Source organism: Aulonocara sp. 'chitande type north' Nkhata Bay, linkage group LG5 (genome assembly GCF_057382095.1).
Source record: "Aulonocara sp. 'chitande type north' Nkhata Bay isolate Kocher_YH1m ecotype deep benthic linkage group LG5, A_spYH_male_GT1.1, whole genome shotgun sequence".
Taxonomy (NCBI): Eukaryota; Metazoa; Chordata; class Actinopteri; order Cichliformes; family Cichlidae; genus Aulonocara; species Aulonocara sp. 'chitande type north' Nkhata Bay.
In genome coordinates, this window is record NC_141348.1 from 20,751,636 (window position 1) to 20,772,101 (window position 20,466).

Here is a 20,466-nt window from a genome sequence, read left to right on the forward strand (position 1 = left end):
CATTTTTTTTGTCAACTAATACAAAAAAGAAACCAAACAAATTTAAAATATATTTTTTGTATTAAAAAACTTAAGTTTTATTTTGAGGGATCTGTATGTAAGAACCTTCACTAGCTGTTTCACAATAAAAAGTGAAACTACCGCTGCTGTGCAAAAAAAAAAAGAGCGAGAGGGAGAGAGAAGGAAGCCGTGCTGTAGATTATTTGTTCTACTTTTCTATTTGCTTCTTGGAATCCCAAACAAATTCAGAGAAAATAATTCAACAACACTCAAAAGCGCTAGTAAGTTTTGCGCGGTCCTTCCACCAGGGGGCAGTTCAACCCCAGAAAAGGTGTGACACTCAGTCGAGAAAGATCGACGTCGTCCAATTATATCACAGGTTATTCTGGTCCCGACCAATCCGGTGCCGCGGTGGATGGGCCGCTGTGGAAGATGCTTTGGGTGATGAGGGGGGCAACTGGTGGTGGGACAGTGAAGTTTCTCGCAGGAGTCTCGAGTTGGACACCGCTGGGTTCATAATGATCTCCGCATCTTGCATTTTGGCGCTCGGGCTGTTTTCGTCTGCGCTGGGCAAACATCAGTACGAAGGGGGAAAGTTTTCACATTTGAGGAGGCTGCAGGGGGAATTGGGTGGTGATGAGGAGCGACTTATTCCAGAGAGGAAGGAGCTGCCGAAGCGCAGCGCAGGACTGAATGAACAGACATGTACAGCTTTGCCCGGAGTAGAGTCAGCCCTGCTGAACGACACCAGCACTGTAAGTGACTTCACACCCACAGTGACAGGATTACACGTGAGCTTATTCCTCATATGATGGAGTTGCTCGTAACATTTCCAAACATTTTCCTAACAGATGCACACAAGGAAAGATGTGAATCTTGCATATTAAACTGCTTCTAATTACTGAAGGGGTTTGTAGATTAGTCGATCAACCGATGGAAAGAAATTTTGATAGTCATTCAATCAAATAAAATTAACTCAATACGTTTAACTAACTTAAATGCTCATTAATTAATGTTGAGTATGTGAGTTCAGGACAGTTTGGGATAAAAAGAAAAAAAAAAGACTAATACGATTATGTCAAAGATTTATTTAATAGAAAAACAAATAAAAATAGAGGACTATTAAATTTTTCTGTTATTAGTAAATCTGATATTGTTTAATCAATTATTATTTGATTTATAAATGTTTTTACAGGGATCTCCAGTTTGTTTGCTTCGAGCACCTGTATAAAACTTTAAGATGTACTTTTTACTGGCACACGGGACAATCAGTCCTTAAAAAGATTCCAAAGACTTACTGAATATCAAAATATTTGATATTGTGTATGATATTTATTTGTAACTAGTCAATAAACAAACAAAGAAAACGTGGAGAAGGTGAAAGTGGTTTAGTTAAGTAATCTGCCAGTTTCAGCCAGTTCTCCTATTTTTCTAGTTCTTTCTGTTGCAACCTTTTTTAATTGATCTGGATTAATGTAGGTCAGCGCTCCACATGTGTGGTGCTTGCTGACTCTGTGTTTTCATGCTCTGATGGACTAATGGTGCTGGGTGAATGGAGAATGTAACAGCATACAGTCATACGCATTTGACTGTGTTCCTCGTGTCTGGAGGGATCTTGGAAGAGCCGGCTGATAGCATACCTTTACTACCTCTTTGGAATCGCCATGAGATAGTGGAATGGTGGTAGGCATGAAGTACAGTTTTTTTCTTCTTTTTTTTATTCTCAGACAAACAACAACTGAGCATCCAACCAGAAGCACAATAACAACAAACTCATAAGAAGTTACAACAAAGCTCCACAGGATCATTTTCATGTTGTGTGTGTGTGTCTTAGTTGTGCATGTATTACTAATGCTGTGGGGGTCTTGAATCTCTTTATACATTGCGGGGACTTATCTTCCTTATGGGGACAAAAACACATCCATAATGTCAGCCACATGTTTTAAAGTTAGGGGTAGATTGTAAACCAGTGTATTGTCCTCTGAAATCATGGATACACCACTTTGGTGTGTGTGAAGGTAATAGGTGGTGTTACATCATTTCACTGAATGAAACACCTGGTCTTCTATCGACCGTGAAAAAAATTCAGTGTGTTTTCAGAGAGCAGGCTCCTCCCTTCTCCTCCGGGCCTTTCTCCCTGACAAACATTCCCCACGTTCTTCTGCTAAACTTCATCTGATCTCCACTGTGGGCTGATGTCTGAGTTATCAGAGCTGCATGCTAGATCAGGAGGGGAAAAAGGATTTAGATCTGTATTATGCGCTCCTTATTTTCCAGATGGCTGTGTAAATTATCAGATCAGACACAGCTGACCTCCTTCTCTCTGTGCTCCTTTTTGTGGTTTTTGTAGACCTGGTAGACTACACAGGATGTGTTCTGTCAGCCAGCCCAAGCCTTAACGTATTTTCCCCGTTTGTGCGAGGTTCATTTAGCTGACTCAGGTTAACAAACTAGCTTGTTTTGTTTTTCTTTTCTTTTTCCCCCCCTTCTTCAGACTCTATCCTGTCTCCCGTTCCCTCAGGCCAAAAAGAACAAAACAAACAGGAAAAAAGTGCTCTGTCCTCAGGGTAGCTGGGGTGCAGCCAGCTGCTGGAGCACCAAGGAAAGCAGCAGAGCTGGTGTACCACATGGTGTGTGTCAGAAAGAAATCTGGCCTTGTTGATACACAGGGAACATACAAGAACGACAAAGTATAAATGAAGGAGGCACTGGTAGAACCCATGATCAACTTGCACTACTTCAGTGGAAAAATTAGCCTGCTGCATCTAATAGCATCAATCAAACATGCTGAATATGTATTTAACATAGCAGATATGTATTGATATGAAAACTTTCCTTACAGAGGGTGGTGCAGGCAAAGATGCTTGATTCCCGTGTTTACCATCCTCTCTGCACAGCCTGCAGCACATGTGGCAGAGTCCAGCTGTGTCTTCACATTAATCCGTTATTCAGTGAACTACGTTGTTAATGTAACAATGAAACTGATGCTACTTTATGTATATACTATATACAGTAAGCCCTTATTTAAAGACAGATATGTCAATATCTTATAGTTTTTACTTCCTTTGTTTCTACCAGCAAAAATGTGAAGGTTTAGCTGGATTTGGGCAGTTGATTAGTTTTTCATTATTCAGTTTATTATGGATACATAAATTATCAGAAGATCTAACAGTCTAGTCCACTGCTATCTATTTCATAGATCAGGCTGCCGTATCCATTTAAAGCCCAAATGATGAAATAATTGCCAGAAAATTTTAATTTCTTTTGAAAAAACAAAAGACTCTTTGAAGCTTTTGACAGAAAAAACCCCCATTAATTTGACTATATGAACTTCAGTTTGCATTTTATTTGCCACATCCAGCATTTTTTTTTTTTTTTTTTTATAATTCTGCAGTTTAGGTTTTTTGGTGAGGAAAACAAAGACTGGTGATGCAGAAGTCTCAAAAACTCAAGTATCAAATATGATATGATAGGTCTTCCATTTTTTTTTTAGCATGCTAACATTTAGTGTTGGAGCCAACAGATGAGCCAATCATTCCGGTTCCAAAAAAGTCATCTCCCTCCTGCTTTAATGACTACCGTCCTGTTGCACTTACTCCCATCCTGATGAAGTGCTTCGAACGACTAGTCATGCAACACATCAAGACTGTCCTGCCCCCCTCCCTGGATCCCTTCCAGTTTGCCTATCGGCCCAACCGCTCAACCGATGATGCCATCTCCACTGCACTCCACTCGGCACTCACACACCTGGACAAAAATGACTCATATGTTCGAATGCTGTTCATAGATTTCAGTTCAGCATTCAACACCATAATCCCCCAACAGCTCATTCAGAAACTGGTCCAGCTGGGGCTCAACACCTCACTGTGCAACTGGCTGTTGGATTTCCTCACCGGAAGACCTCAAGCAGTACGGGTTGGCAGTAATACATCCAGCACCATCATTTTAAACACGGGGGCCCCGCAGGGATGTGTGCTGAGCCCCCTCCTCTTCACTCTGCTGACCCATGACTGCACTCCATCATACAGCTCCAACCTCTTCATCAAGTTTGCGGACGACACAACGGTGGTGGGTCTCATTAGCAACAGGGATGACACCGACTACAGAAGTGAGGTGAGACGCCTGGCCACGTGGTGTGCTGACAACAATCTCTCTCTGAATGTGGAGAAGACGAAGGAGATTGTTGTGGACTTCAGGAGAATGCACACCCAACATGCTCCTCTGACCATTGACGGAGCGTCTGTGGAGAGAGTGAGCAACACCAAGTTCTTGGGTGTGCACATCACAGAGGATCTCTCCTGGACGTACAACACCACAGCACTGGCCAAGAAATCACAGCAGCGTCTCTTCTTTCTCCGCAAACTAAGAAGAGCAGGAGCTCCAGCCCCCATCATGTACACTTTCTACAGGGGCACCATCGAGAGCATCCTGTCGAGCTGCATCACTGTGTGGTTTGGAGCCTGCAATGCGTCCTGTCATAGAACCCTCCAACGCATAGTGAGAGCTGCAGAGAGGATCATTGGTGTCTCTCTCCCCTCCCTCCAGGACATTTACAGCACCCGTCTCACTAAAAAAGCCCTTTGCATAGCGGCTGATCCCACACACCCAATGCAAAGCTTCTTCAAGCTGCTGCCGTCGGGGAGGAGACTGCGGAGTCTCCAGGCCAGGACCAGCAGGCTGAAGGACAGCTTCATCCATCAGGCTGTCAGGAAGCTTAACTCCCTCCCGATTCTGCCCCCTCTCCCCTCTCTCCTCCACGGTCTCACTGAACTCTGTCACACACACACAAACACACACACTCTCTGACTCACTCACTGGCCTGCACCAGTTACCAGTCACTTTGTGGAGCATTGGACTGCCATTACCTCATAAGACTTTGTTGTTACACTTTCTCTTACTGTACATTACTAAATCTCCATTTGCACTATTTGCCTATTTGCACTACTCTGCCTGGTTTACACTCAATGTCACTTACCCATTATATTGTATATTATATAGCTTTCTTGTTATATGTAAAATTGTATTTATTTAAATTTTTACTTTTTAATTATTTTACTTGCATTTTTTAATCACTTTTATATTTAAATATATTTAAATGTTCATTTGCTATTTATCTAGGGATTGAAGAGTAACGCAATTTCTATTCTCCGTATGTCCTGTACATGTGGAAGAATCGACAAATAAAGTTGACTTTGACTTTGACTTTGATGACAGATTGGCATTGCCATCTGACGAGCCATGCTGCTAGCCTGGAAAGAAAAACATGAAAAAGACCAAACAAAAAGATTTTGATGTGCTGCCCAAGCAGCTAATTATTTGAGAGATTAAAATTTCGCTCATAGACTTAAAATGGGCAATAATCATGATTTTTTTTTAATCACTTTGTAAATGTATTAGTTAAAAATTAATTAGCATTAATTTTTTCTTCTTTTCTGGTATTCCTGGAGAATAAGAATCTAGCAAACAGCTTGGAACTCAAATCGTAGTCGAACAGCAGAGGCTTGCAACGCTGCTTCATGTGTGAGATCAGAGCCTCAGCATTTGACCTCCTTCTGAAGTTTTATGCGTGTAAACATTGCTGAAGCAGAGAGAATAAGGAGCTTATTGTGTTGCCTTTTCTGTGAGAGGACTTTACTGTGCTCCCACCCACAGACTGTGTGTTATTGAGTCTGCTTGTATAGATGTTTGTATGTGTCTATTTGTGATGTACACTCCAGAAGTTTTGTTGTTACTGAACTAAATGCCAGATTCGGGAGGTTAGAGAAGCCTTTACAGAGCAGCTCTGGACCCTTAAATCCAACATGAGACACAGCATGAGGTCATGTCTGGTATGTGAGGCCATGTTCAACTGGTTCAGGCATATCTTCATTTTTACATACATGATGTTAATTCCTACATTTAGATGTCTATCTTGGCCCGTGATAATCTTATAGAGGAGATTATAAATCTGAGGAGTTTTCACTTCCTGGTTAAATACTAGGTAAAAAACAAAAAAAGACAACCTATGATATAAATGCAGTTTTTGATCGTTTAGGTGTGTGTACTGCAGCTGGGCAAGTCAGCTTTAGTCCATATAGAGTTTCAGAGAAACCGATGTGGAAAGTGTCCCACTGGTTTAAATTTAACACAGGTGTGATAGCAACTGGCAGAAACATTTGCAAAGACTTAGTATTAGGACAAGACATGACTTAAATTTCATATTGTTTAGTTTGAAATGATCATAATATTTTACATTTTATGATATGACTCCTCTGCTTACCTTATATTCTCATGCTCTGCTGTGATTGTACAGTCATTTATGTCCTCCTCAGGATGAATTATATTAACTTTGTTGATTTTAGCATTGGTAGTCATCCCGCATTTCAGTTTCTACAATTATGTTGATTTTGAGCAAGATACCAGCACAGCTAATGACATTCCCATCAGCCTCAGCTCTTCTTGTATTTGCATGGTTTGAAAACTCTGCTTGTTATTAGTGGCATTGCTGGCATTTTTAGCATGTTCACAAGCATTTATCTCAAAGCATTACTTTGCTATAAGCTCCTGTAGCCTCTTCAGTAGTTTTTAACATGACTCAGTGCAGTGATAAGTCCAACCTTACTGCTTCCACAGGAATTAAGAGGGTAAGTAGCAGTAGCCAGCTGCTGCTAATCCAATGCCCTTGATTAGATGATCATCAGCAAGTGTGAACACTTTGATTAAAAACACAAGTTTTTGCAGCTTATTGGTCTGGAGCATGCAAGGGTGTATTAAAGCAACCCCACAGTCTTCACAAGAGTGGACTTCCAAGTAAATTTAGACTCTCCATGTTATGATCCATGAACTACTCTTTATACCAGAGTATTCTAGAGTGAAACGTGAGGCCATCTGTCCAACAGCTTGGCCAAAACTGGGTCATGCAACAGGACAATTATCCAAGGCACAGGGGCGAATGTACAACCAAATGGCTGAAAAAGAAAAGAATCAAGGTGTTGCAATGGTCCAGTCAAAGTCCTTAAGAGAGCTGTGCATCAGTTCAAACCTCAATAAACTGAAGCAACACTATAACGAAGACTGGGAAGTGGGAGGAGTACTTTTCATAGAGTCCTCTGAAAACTTTGCCTTGGTTGTCTGGGAAAATTTAAGTATGTGTGTGTACTCTATATGTACATATTTATATTCATATCTGCTTATTTAATCCTTATTCGCATTATCTAATAGTATCATAAATTGTGTTAAGGTGATTAAAAAAACTAACGATATACTTAGAATGCTAATACTTGTAGCTGTGTAGTCTCATTAAAACATGTCTAGTGGAGCATATGCTAATAGTTTTGCTTTCTTATATCTCGTAAAAATCTTTAAAGTCTTGACATTTAACCTGTAGGTTCAAGCTAGAGAGTGAGTTTTGGGGAGGACAGCACATATGACTTTTTAAAAAAACTGACCAATAGGATGAAAAGAGGATTGCAAACGGGGTTGTAAAATAGTTATACGATCAAAATAGGAACAGATGGATGCAGGAGGCATACGGCAGGCGTGACCATCTTCTGTGGCTTTATGGACACAGACGCTTTTGGGCTGTACTCACCTTGAAAACATCTTTGTCCCTCCAGCTAAAGAGAGGAGGGGAGTAACCTGCTCCCTCAGACTCCAAACATTGTGGGCTGTGGCTAGAGACCAAACACTTGAGCTTCAGTCGGGATGAATGAAGAGGAATGTTGTTTTTCTGTCAGAGTTGGGAAATAGTAGTTCTGCTCCCTCCGTGCCTCTAATATTATGTCACACCTGTTCCTTTTATTTTGAACTTTGAGTCTTTCGGGGCTTGAGGAATGTATTAGTAAGTGACTGTTAAGGTAAACACCGGAAAAATTGGCTACATTCAGCCTTAATGTCTGTCATGTGTTTGAGAGAGTGTTCTTGCTGCGTTCGAGACATTAGCAAAGTGTGTTGTTCTCTGGCTTCGTCTTTGTGATTTACACAGGAATGTAGGTCACACAGGCAGAGTGCATCCAAATGACCGAGCTGCTTTGGACAGTATGGAAAATTCAAGCTGTCCTCTCCGTTCATGTGTCTAGTTTTTAGTAAACAGCAGTGTTTTCTGTATTTTCACTAAAATGTCTTCTTTTTTTCCCTCCCTTTCAGTTCACGTTCAAGGTGCAGACATTGGGTTCACTGTCTTTAGCCTGGGTGGGCAATGGATCAGGGGTGAGTTCATGTGTATGACAATATATAACTCCAAGATGATGCTTGATTTCTGTGTAACTCCATTCATCTCTCACCCCAGGTGCTGCTGGTGTTGACAACCTTTCAGGTGCCTTTGTTCATGATCCGCTTCGGCCAGTCTAACCTTTACAGGAGGTGAGAAGTGCCTCGCTGCTGGTTTGGTTTAGTGGCTTTATTAAACTTTTACTAATTACAGTGGTCTGAGGGTCTAACTGCAACCTTGTCTGTGTGTCAGTGAAGACTATGGGAAGACGTTCAAAGACGTGACTCATCTGATTAACCACACCTTCATCCAGACAGAGTTCGGCATCGCTATCAGTCCAGACCACTCAGGGAAGGTGAGTGATTCTTTAAAAGAGTCAGTACATGCAGTGCAATACGATGAAGTATCCTCAAAGGTTTTTGCAGTTGTGGATCATTTCTCATCTACTTGTGTTTTCAGTAAAACAGCACAATTTCCTCAGTTCTTCTGTTGTTTACATCTAAAGAAAACAGTAAATAAATGTCAGTTGTAATCCTCTGATTCACAGGTGGCATCTCCAAAATGTTTATTTGATCTGATAATCCACTGACATAAAATGAAGAAAAGCAACGAATCCCCACCTGAATAATGTTCAGTGCTTTGGTTTGATTTAAATGTGTTTTCTCTCTCATCAGCTACGTGACCGATTGATTTAACTCTGGCTCTTTTGTTTGGCATCAGGTGATCCTGAGCGGTGATGTGTCCGACGTCGGGGGTTTTCGGCTGTTTCGCTCGCAGGACTTTGCACTGACCTTTGTTTCCACCGACCTGCCATTTGAGCCCCTCATTCAGATCCTGTACAACCCCGGGGACTGCAACAAACTTCTGACACTCAGTATCATGGTATATAGTCAGGGATTTGGAGTTTCAATAAAAGAAAACCTCTTTTCTCCTGAAGTGAACCATTTCCTAATTTCTCAATTAGGAATGGGTAAATACTAAAAATAAACATGTACTCCCTTTTTACTGACAAAGCTTTTTTCTTTTAAGATGGACCTGTGGTTGTCTGAGGACTTTGGTGCCACCTGGAGGAAGATCCACGACAGTGTGTGTTTGGTCAGATGGTAAGAACTGTCCTCCCCATCAGATTGATGTTAAAGTATAATTAAGGACAGGGGAGACAATCAGGACAGGTGAGGGGTGTGAACCTTACCTTTGGCCTTTTTTTTTCTTAGAGACTTTCCCTCAACTTTAATAAACATAAAGCAGTGCGCGCTTCCTTTAGACAGGATTCCTGCTCTCTGTTTCTGAGCCAAGAGTGAATTTCGGGCCCAGGTTAAAGGCCACTGGTGCTTACACATAAAATAAATGTTTCTCATAAAACACAAGTTTCCATCACTGACAGGCACATTTGTCCGTGTGGGTTTACAAACAGTCAACATGTACGTCTTTGCTTTTGGTAAAAATAGGAGTGTGTGTGTTCTTTGTCCATTGTTGTTTTTCCAGCTGCTTTCCTCACCACAGTCTGTATCCCCCATCCTGACTCTGGTTTTATTTGAACACCAGAGTTCACATGAGGTTGCGGTGTCAGCCTGCGGTTGTTAGCGCTGCATTGTGGGAAGACTGTGATAGCTCTGTGCGACCACAGCTGTCATTTAGGCCTCAACCTAAATTGACTGCAGAGCCAGGGAGCTGAGGTTGCTGTCAGACTGAATCATGAGTCAGCAGTGGCATTCTTATTCAGCCCGCAGTCCTTGAACCAGAATCTGTGCAGTGTGAAAACCTTCATCTTGTTTGGCAGCGAACAAAACCCGACAGAACTTGTGGGGGGTCTCTGTGTGTGTGTGTGGGGGGGGGGGGGGGGGGGGGGGGGGTAACCAAGGTAACCAGGGTTGATGTCTGCCTTGCTCACACCAGCACTTTAAAACCATAACCATAATCTGCAATTTATATAAGTTCCAAAAGTGGATCTACATTTGATTTACAGATGTTAAACAATGTTAGCGCAATTAGATCTTTCCCTCCGCCGTCTGATTCTACCCGATTATGGTTTGTTTTTCTCACACACAGGGGTCCAAAGAATAGCATCTACTTTACCACAAACAACAACGGATCATGCAGTAAGTGAAGATAACACCATCCCTCCACAGAAGCCCTTTCAGACATGCACTCCTTTTATGAATCCACACCACCTGAATGTGTCGTATCCGAACGCGGACCCAGGTTTATCGTTCCTTAAAAGTTGTGCCTTGTTGTTGACAGTCATGAGTTACTTTCAACTTGGCAGTCTAAACCAAATGGATTCTTACACACGAATAGATCCACACAGTATAAAAAGTTTCTCGTATTTCAGTATTTATTTCATGATTTATTTCCAATCAAGAAATTCCATCTATGTGCAACTCAATCCATTCCTTTAACAGACTTATTAAAGCAGCAGAGATATGTATCCCCACTTTATGTGGGTAAAGCGCTATATTAACACGTTCAATGATAACTAACTTCACTAACTTCACCTTTTCTTTTCTGTCAGATGACAAAGGCATGTTACATCTACGAAAGACATTCGACTACGGTAAAAGTTTCCACACCATTGCAACGAGAGTTTACTCATTTGTACTTGGAGGAAGATTTGTTTTCGCCTCCATCATGACTGGCACGGTACGTCTGTGTGTGTGCGCGCACCTTTGTACCTTTATTCTTTAAGAGCTGAGTGTGTTTGTTTTGTGAACAGACATTGCATTTTTGCAGTCTGTGTATTTAGTGGCATTGGGTGTAGTTGTTTATTTGTACACCCATTTTCTTCTTCTTCTTCTTCTTCTTTCTATGCTTTCTTTACTCAGTTTGCAAAACAAAAATACATCTTCTCACTTAAAGCGTTCAAATAGTTTGTGACATCTGGCATTAATGTTCAGTCTGTATCTGGATATCCTATCTGGGTAACTAAACACAGATACAGGAAATCTTTCATACCTCATGCAATAACTATTTGTTATACAATACATCTGTCTGGCAAAGAGTCATCTGCTCTTTAATTTTATAGCATAGCATAGCATCTTTATTTATAATGCACTTTACATTATGACTTTATTGTCTTTTAAAACGATCTTTTTCCTGCATGGATATTAAAATATTTGATTTTACTTGCTATATATTATTATTAGTTGTCTTATAAATATTATTTATAGCTTGTCTCTACTCAAAATCGCATGCTTGTAGTGTAAATGCTTGGATTGTGACTGGAATGCAGTTTGTTTAGTGTGACTGTATCTGGAGTTGGCCTGGCCCACATTCTTAAGATGATGATCTGCTCACACAAAGTTGAAAGGCCGTCTACATCTTCCTCCTGGCTTAGCTTTCAAGATAAAAGCACAGTTTTATAAACGTATTTCCAACGATGCTTTGCTTGACTGGGAATACAGTATAAGCCATGCATGCAGAGGAATTTACTCACACTCCTTGAACTCACATATTTCATGTAGAATTTAATGTTTTAATGTCTGGTGTAAAGGCAAATAAAAGAGACAGACTGGGTGTCTTTAATAATACGGGGTGTAGGCGATGAGCATATACTGTATAACCAACAGTGTCATACAGGTGCCTGGATTTTGGTGTAATGATTCCCACTAAAAGTAGCATAAATACACCTTCTGTGCAGTAATTGTGTCTGTGAATGTGTGTGTGACAGAGTACAGAGCGTATGATCCACGTCTCAGTAGATGGCGGCGAGACGTGGAACATGGCTCAGCTTCCTACAGTCACCCACGAGCAGTTTTATTCCATCCTGGCAGCCAATCAGGACGTGATCTTCATGCACGTGGATGACCCCGGTGGTAAGAACTGGTGCTGATGATGATTTCTCTTCTGCTATCAGTTAACATATCCAAGTGTATAATCCAGACGTGTGTTCTGTGCGGGGCAGACTCTGGTGTTGGAACCATCTATGTGTCAGATGACAGAGGAACTGTGTTCTCCAAGTCTCTGGAGCGCCACCTCTACACAACCACAGGAAGTGACACTGACTTCACTGTCATCCATTCACTCAGGGGCGTCTACATGACCAGTGTGCTCGCAGACGGTCAGTTAACACACTAGTTAAATGTAGAAAATGTGAAAATTATCTTCTGCTAGGAATTTAAGTGAATTTTGAATCCATCATGTTTGTTTTGCAGATGGCACAGTGGAGACTGTAATCACCTATGACCAAGGAGCAAAGTGGCAGAGGCTGCGCAGACCAGAGAACAGCCACTGTAACACTGACACCTCTACCAACAGACCTAACAGAGTGAGACACACAGACACAAGTATTGGAGTATATTTTTATTAGGATGTGGTCGCATGTGACCTCTTGTAATGCCCCAAAATGAACTCTTTCAAACGGATTTAATTTCTCAGTACGAGCCAGTGTGTAAACATTGTTTTCATCACTGTGTCTTTACAGTGCAGGCTACACATCCACGCCTCCTACAGCACCACCATGAAGATGAACGTCCCCATGCTTCCTCTCTCACAGCCCAGTGCAGTGGGCCTCATTCTGGCCCACGGTAAGACAAACCAAGCCACCAAATTCTTTCAGTGCAATCAGTTTTACTGAATGTTTCTTGATAGTCTCCCTCCCTTTTCTCCAGGCAGTGTTGAAGATGCAGATTCAGTTCTTTTCCCTGATGTGTATGTGTCTGATGATGGGGGCTACTCATGGATGTTGGCCCTCAAGGGACCCCATCATTATGCTATACTGGACTCAGGAGGCCTGCTGGTGGCTGTGGAGCACACTAACTTACCTGTCAGCCAGATAAAGTGCGAACAACTGTTAAACACTGTCTAGCATTTTGTGACATATATGTAAGTGTTTGTGTGCGTCACTTTTGCAGCTAATGTTTTTTTTAACCACCCGTCAGGTTTTCCACAGATGAAGGACAGTGCTGGCATACATATAACTTCACCAATGACCCACTTCACTTCAGTGGCATGGACAGTGAGCCTGGCTCTCGCTCCATGAACGTCAGCCTGTGGGGCTACAGGAAGGACTTCAGTAAATGGGTGGTGATCACTATAGACTTCAGGAAGCTCCTCACCAGAGACTGTGAGTAAGGCACAGAGGATGGCGATGTTTGTGCAGCATTACAGCAAGTGTGTTTTCACTATGATAATGTGCGTGTTTGCTTTTGCAGGCACAGAAGGAGACTACGTGCAGTGGCTGGCTCACTCTTCAGACACCACTGGTTCTAATGATGGCTGTTTGCTGGGCTATAAAGAGACCTTCTTACGCCTGAGGAAAGGCTCTGTTTGCTGGAACGGGAGGGACTATGCAGTCACCAAGAGGCTGTCCCCCTGTCCATGTACACTGGATGATTATCACTGGTATCTCCTTGTTCACTTCATCTCCTTTTGTGCAAGTGATTGGTGTAATAGATGAACTTGTGACTTTATTATGGTATTCTTGAAACTGGATTTTGATTTTTACATAAGAAGATTGTGGGGTATACATTATATTTGTAGAAATGCTCTTTATGCATGACTTTTTCCTTCAACACATTATTTATTCTGCTATTCAGTCTCTCTACTAGTTCAAAATACACTATGTGGACAAAAGTATTGGAACACGTACACATCAAACCCACAGGAACCTTTATGACATCCATTTCTAATTCCAAAGGCATTAATATGAAGTTGGACTATAGCTATAACAGCTTCCACTCTTCTGGGAAGGCTTTCTACAGCATTTTTGGAATGTGTGTGGGAATTTTTGCCCATTCATCCAGAATGGCATTTATAAGCTCAGATGTTGGTAAAGAGGACCTGGCTTTTAATCTCTTTTCTAGTTCAACCCAAAGGTGGTGTTCAATGGGTTTGAGGTCAGGGCTCTGTCTGGACCAGTCAAATTCTTCCACACCAAACTCATCCAGCCATGTCTTTATGAACCTTGCTTTGTGCACAGGCGCGCAGTCATCCTGGAAAGAAGGGGGTTTTCCATAACTGTTCCCACAAAGCTGTAAGGAGAGAATTTTCAAAAATATCTTGGTAAGCTGAAGCATTTAGATTTATCTTCACTGAACATGTTTCTACTGATCCAGAGTCCAGTGACAACGTGCTCCATCCAATGCTTTGGATTGCTCCTGGGGATGTAAAGCTTGCATGTAGCTGCTGATCAGCTGCCATGAAGCTCCCAGCGCACAGCTTTTGTGCTGATGTTAATGACAGAAGAGGTTTGGACCTGTGCAGTTATTTAGTCAGTAGAATACTGGTGACTTTTACACCTCAACATCCAGTCTGTAACTGTACCTGTGACTTGCTGTGGTTCCTAATTGCTTCCACTTTGCAATAATATCACTTACATGTGATCGTGGAATGTCTAGAAGGGAAGAAATTTTATGAACTGACTATTACAGTACCACTCTCAAATACAGTGAGATCACTCTTCCACAAATGTGTAAATGTAGACTGCATGGCTAGGTGTTTGCTTTTCTACACCAGTGGGACTGAATAAAATACTGGAATACAGTGATAAACAAGTGTGGCCCAATATTTTTGTCCATATAGTCTAAATTTGATCTATCTTATCTTATTTGCATATTTGACAGTTCAATGAATCTTCAGCTTTTTGCATTCAACAGTGCATTAGTGTAGAAATGACACAGCTTTGTGTTGCAGTGATTTTGGGTATTACCGACCAGAGAACAGCTCAGAGTGTGTGGAGCAGGAAGAGTTGAAGGACCGTCCTTTGGAGTTCTGTTTAAATGGGACCACTGAACAGCTGCAGACCAGTGGGTGAGGATATTTGACATTTTTACCCCCCCCCCCCCAAAAAAAACCAAAACCTCTTACTAACCAAGATACATTATGCATTATAATTATAATACACATTTTGCATATTATACATACTATCCCTGTGCCTGAGATGCACAAACCATTTTTACACATCCACAACACCCCTGAACTCTTCTTGGACTCACCTGGCATGTGTGAAATGCAACGTCCAAGGCAATCAGATCATTTTTGGGGGGGTTAGGCTATGTACTGATATTTTTGTTTTTGTGGTACAGCTTGTGATCTTTGCTCAATCCAGCATGAAAGTTAAAAGAAAATAGCATTTTCTTCATTTCTGTGATTATGAATTTAACGTTAAAAAGTATTGTGTTTTACTTTAGCAATGGGGAGGAATATAATTATATACCATATTTACTAATCAAAAACACACACTCTCGATTATATACTCCCTTTGTTCTGCTTGTCTGTCTGTCTGTCTGTGAGCAGTCTAGCATCCACTTTTCAAGATATCATGTTTTTTGTGAGCCTAGATAGAAATAAGAGCTTGAGCTTATTTAATTTAAATAATTTAACATTTAAAATTAAAATAAAAGTCAAAGCTTAACTGGTGAGAAAAATGTCAGGAAACCATATCAAGTGATATATCAGATGAAAAGGCATGGAGAGAGCTGTACAACACACTTGTTGTAATAAAAACATCATAAAACATCAGTTTTTAGAATAGCCAACTGTCTCTGATTTCAGTCTGCTAGAAAAATGGCATGAAAGTGGGTCAATGGGCCTGCAAATCTTAGATGGAGAAGCAGAAAATATTCTAAAAATTTGATGATTTGAGTTGTTGAAAACACATATTTAACTAAATTATTTTCTGAGTTATTAGTTTTGTTCTTTTAGACAGGACAATCTATCTATCTAATATCTTAAAGCAGCATGAAAACTGAATGAAAACGCAATTTTCTTCATTTCTGTGTTCAGATATCGTCACTAGGTGTCATTTGCACTTTGAAGTTTTTTTATTAATGTGTCAGAAAGGACAGCTGGGAAAAAAAATCCAGACCTCGTTCTTCCAGAATTGTAACAAAGTTCTTGTGCAAAAGCAGGTCCATTTACAAACAGACACTTCAGGAACTGTTGGTGTCCATGCTTCAAGACAGGATTTTCTAAATGGCCATTCTTTTTCCCACTTTTTTTGTGTTTGTTAATCTCCCTCCACTGTTGTCAGGAATAATATTTTGAGTTGTTCTGCTGTAACTGATGTCCTTTTCTTTGAATTTTGTCTCGCCTTACATATATCTGTCCCTCCTTTTCAAGCTACCGGAAGATTCCCAGCAGCCAGTGCGAGGGAGGTTTCCAACCAGTTAGGAAGGAGACGGACTTGAGGAAGATGTGCACCAGCAACGCTCTTATTCCTTATTCCCTAGTGAGTTCTGCTTATTCTGAAATACAGGCTGTGCACGTTAGTATATAGACTTATTGGGACAAAATGAAAGTTAAGGAAGGGTCTGATCTTCTGCATGGTCAGCACTGGAGGTGTGAAATGGCTAATCACGTAGCAGCTTGAGTCGAGCTTTTGATCAAATGTAGTAAAAATGTGAAAATTTTAACATCTGTTAACAGAAAGTGTAAATTGATGTTTCTCTTCACTATTGAAACACACATATTTAGAGTTTAGAGGTAAATGGAGATACAGACTGATGAAGAGCAGAACATTTTTTGATGAGACGTAACAGCCATAAACTTTACCACTTCCCCCAAAAGTCTGTCTAATCTTTTATTAGTACATGTAAGCGTTCTAAAGTGATTCCTCTGCCAGTTTGACCTACAAGAGTCACTTTTTCATGCTTTCTCTTGGTGACTCTTATCGAATGAATGGCATTAAACCGCAGGCTTGTTAACTAACTGAAAAGGAAAGAAGGGGAAAAACAGCACAGGGGAAAAAAAGTTAAGTCTTGTGGTGTCACAGAATCATTTTTTGCAAACAGCATGATGGCATTGTAAAATGACTTACTCAGTGATTTCAGACTCCAGTGTTGTTGTCATTTCCAAAGCAAGATGTCGTCAAGCCAGTGTAACAGAAAATGAGGCGGTGCAGTGGGCAAAATCATTTGTGTTTGCTTTTTGAATGAATTTAAGGAGCATTATTGCTCATCATTGTTCTACAGATCTAATTGAGTTTCATGCTTTGTGAATGTTTTAAATCTATAAAACGGATGTGTGTATTTTCCTTTTTTGTTTTGATCCTTTACCTTTTCCTTACTAAAAAGTTTGTTTTTGTTTACTTTTTAAAAGACACTTCGGAAGCCCAAATAACGTATAAACTGTAGGCCGAGGAACCTAGTGCACTGCGTTGCATATTTAAACTTTTCCCGTCTCTTGAACAGATTGAAAACAGTTCAACGAATACTGCTCTCATAGTCATGGTCGTCATAGCGATCCTCCTGACAAGCGCTGTCGCAGGTGTTTGGCTGGTTAAGAAATATGTCTGTGGAGGACGGTGGGTTACTTTCTTTTCTTTTTTCACCCTTTGCAGCCGCAGTAATAAATGATGCACTCACATCTCTTCGGTTTCTTCCTAATATGGACTTTTGTCCTCATCAGGTTTCTCGTGCACCGTTACTCTGTTATGAGGGAACATGCTGAAGCTAACAAAATAGAAGGAGTGGATGATGTGGACCCCCACTACATGGAGACAGGAAAAGCACAGTACAATGAGGACTCGGATCAGGTAGATGTTGTGTAAAGGGCCCCTTATATTTATTAGTTTTACCTAAAACGCTGTGATTATCTAAAAACACTGTTATACTGTTTGTGTCTCCCCATAGGACCTTTTAGAATAAGATTTCTTCCCACTCAAAGGCTCTTCAGACTAAATCTAAAGCAGTCTTTCATGATGCCTGGGCATTCCTGTTGCTCCCACATGCTGATTAACATCTGCTTCTCACTTCTCGCTATCCCCTGGAGGCCGGAGGACTCAGCAGCAGCGGGGCGACTTCCTATATTGCTTCCTTGTACCGGCTGAGACTCCCAGCAAATAGGCGCACTGGTGATTTTGGGAGGGGACAGAAGAAAGCCTCTGGGATCCCCGGAGAGCTTTTGTTCTCTCTGTCACAGAAAATTCTGTAAAGACCTTTGAGCGTGAAAATGTGCTCCATTGTGCTCTGTATGTTTCCTTTCATGATGACCTGAGAAGAGACCGCGTTGCACTGCACAAGCACCATGCAGCTGCTACAGCTTGGACATGTGGGTGCACAGAATGTTTTATTAAGAGCTGGGAAACATGGGAGAAACAGGACACAGAAAATAATCAGTATTTTAGCTCAGAGTTTTCATCTGCTGTCAGTTAAGTAGTTTTTGTACTCTGTACATTTAAAACTTTAGGATCCTGTCCTTGTGTTCATGGTGGGCCACTTTATATGTTTCGCTAATCGCTAAAATGAAGCAATAACATAATTTTTTGTTCCTCATTTTGTCACAGGTTTTGGGAAATTGGGGTTTTGTATTTGATACTAACTCCTGTGAACAGTGGTACCTATTTTTAATAGTCTTTTTCTTTCAACCATACTGTCTGGACCTATGAAGATAAAAACTGGCCAGAATCGCTTAATGCACTAGAAATTGTAAGACTCAAATTGGTGATTGGAATTGGCTTTTTTCAAGGAGAACCTTTCATCTTTTGTTAGGTACCAGATAATGTGTCAAAGTTAATGTAGTTCTTGCTTTTAAAACATGTTCTCCTAGTTCAGTGTGCAAATAATGGATATTAAAAACCAGAAGCTGCTGTGCTACTGGGATTTTCCTGCACAACCATTCCTTCACAGAGAATGGTCTGAAAAAGAGAAAATATGCAGTTAGTAAGTTTTCTTGGTGGAGATTTCTTGTTGATGTCAGAGGAGCTTTGAGCTGACAGGATTCCAACAGTAACTCAAATAACCATTCGTTACAACCAAGGTATGCGGAAGAGCATCTCTGAATGTACCACCCACTACACAGCAGATGGGCTACAGCAGCGGAAGACCAGACTGCTGTCAGCTAAGAACAGGAAGTGGAGGGTATATCTGCATAGGATCACAGGTATTAGACAACAGCAGATTGTTGCAGACCAGGCATCAACAATCTGCTGTTGCCTGGACTGATGAGTCTCAGTTTCTGTTGTGACAATCAGATAGGGTCAGAAACAACGGGAAACCACGGATCCATCCTGCCTTTTATCATCAGTTTGGGATGGTGGTGGTGTAATGGTGTGGTGGATATTTTTCTTGGCACACTTGTAGACCACACCACAGTGCATTCTTCCCATGGCTGCTTCCAGCTCGATAACGTCATGTTACAAAGCTCAAATCTTCCCAAACTGGTTTCTTGAACACGAGAAAGAGTCCACTGTACTCAAATGGCCTCCACAGACACTAGATTACAATACAGCACCTCTTACACAATTTAAACAATCTATTACGTATATAAACTGTAGTAAACAAGAGTAAACGATTTTAGTCCTTCATTTTTAGTGCCTAGTGAAACCCAGCCCAACACAGTCATTATTTTTCACTCTCCTGCGAGTGTGGTGAAAATGAAAGATTTGAATTATTGCCAAAGCACTTTTAATGGATATTTTTCAAACGTTAGGCCAGCATTATAAAAACTTATGCTCATCCAAACCCTTTACTTGAACTTCTATGATATTTTTGTTTAACAGGATGCGCCAGTACATTGCTGTTTGTTTGTTTGTTTGTTTGTATTTCACTGACATTTCAGCCAGGCATAATCAGCAAATAAATAACGATAGTGGTTTTAAAAAGAAGTGCAAACATTTCTATAATCATCTGATATCAGCGCAACACAAAACATAACCTCACTTTTTGTTCACAATAACAGTGTATTAAGATTAATGGTGCCTGGTGACCGTAAGGAGCACTTGCTTTATAAAATTAACTACACCTGTGTCCCAGTACGCATGTCTGTGTAATATCAAGTGTTTTAGCTGGTATGTTGGCTGGCTGCCTTTTTTATTATCTGCGATGGAAGAAGTATAACATTTGACACACATGTAGGGCTTATGGCTAATGCTTGTATTCTCCAGCAGATGCAATACCACCCCAGCAAATAAGCTATTGCAATAAGCTGGCCTAATACTGAGGCATAACTCAAGGATCGTTTGGTGGACTTTGTCAGATATGAAAGCAGGTTTTTAATGCTTGATCCTTCTTGATTTACTTAACTGTCAGTAAGAACAAGCCCAGCTGTCTCCTGTATTTAATGATTTATTATTGCACTACGTCTACAGATGTGTGATGTTGCGTGTGTTCTAGTCCTTGTGTGTTTTGTAAAATATCAGGGGCCAAGATGGGTGACATTCTTTCCATCTCGTTTTCTCCGCTGTCTGTTTGCTGGGATGAGTAACTCTGGATTCAATATTCTGTCGAGCAGATGTTTTTATAACAATGTTTGCATTTATAGACTGAAATAATACTCTCTTTTACATCTGTGCTCTTGTGCTGGAGTTTTCTTCAACACAACACAAAGTACATAGAAAAAAT

At 40.8% G+C, this 20,466-nt stretch overlaps 1 protein-coding gene across 1 annotated transcript; it reads left to right on the forward strand.

The window, feature by feature from the left end:
* The first annotated feature begins 457 nt into the window (after nt 1–457).
* LOC147330444 (sortilin-like) lies at nt 458–20,413 on the forward strand. Its single transcript, XM_086291967.1, has 20 exons — nt 458–755; nt 8,125–8,187; nt 8,267–8,340; nt 8,441–8,543; nt 8,909–9,070; nt 9,218–9,291; nt 10,238–10,287; nt 10,701–10,828; nt 11,856–12,000; nt 12,090–12,245; nt 12,340–12,452; nt 12,609–12,711; nt 12,796–12,964; nt 13,066–13,250; nt 13,339–13,528; nt 14,819–14,935; nt 16,247–16,355; nt 17,317–17,429; nt 17,534–17,660; nt 17,758–20,413. Exons 1-20 carry the CDS (start codon nt 519–521, stop codon nt 17,770–17,772), a joined length of 2,433 nt encoding a protein of 810 aa, XP_086148093.1. The 5' UTR covers nt 458–518; the 3' UTR covers nt 17,773–20,413.
* The last annotated feature ends 53 nt before the right edge of the window (nt 20,414–20,466 follow it).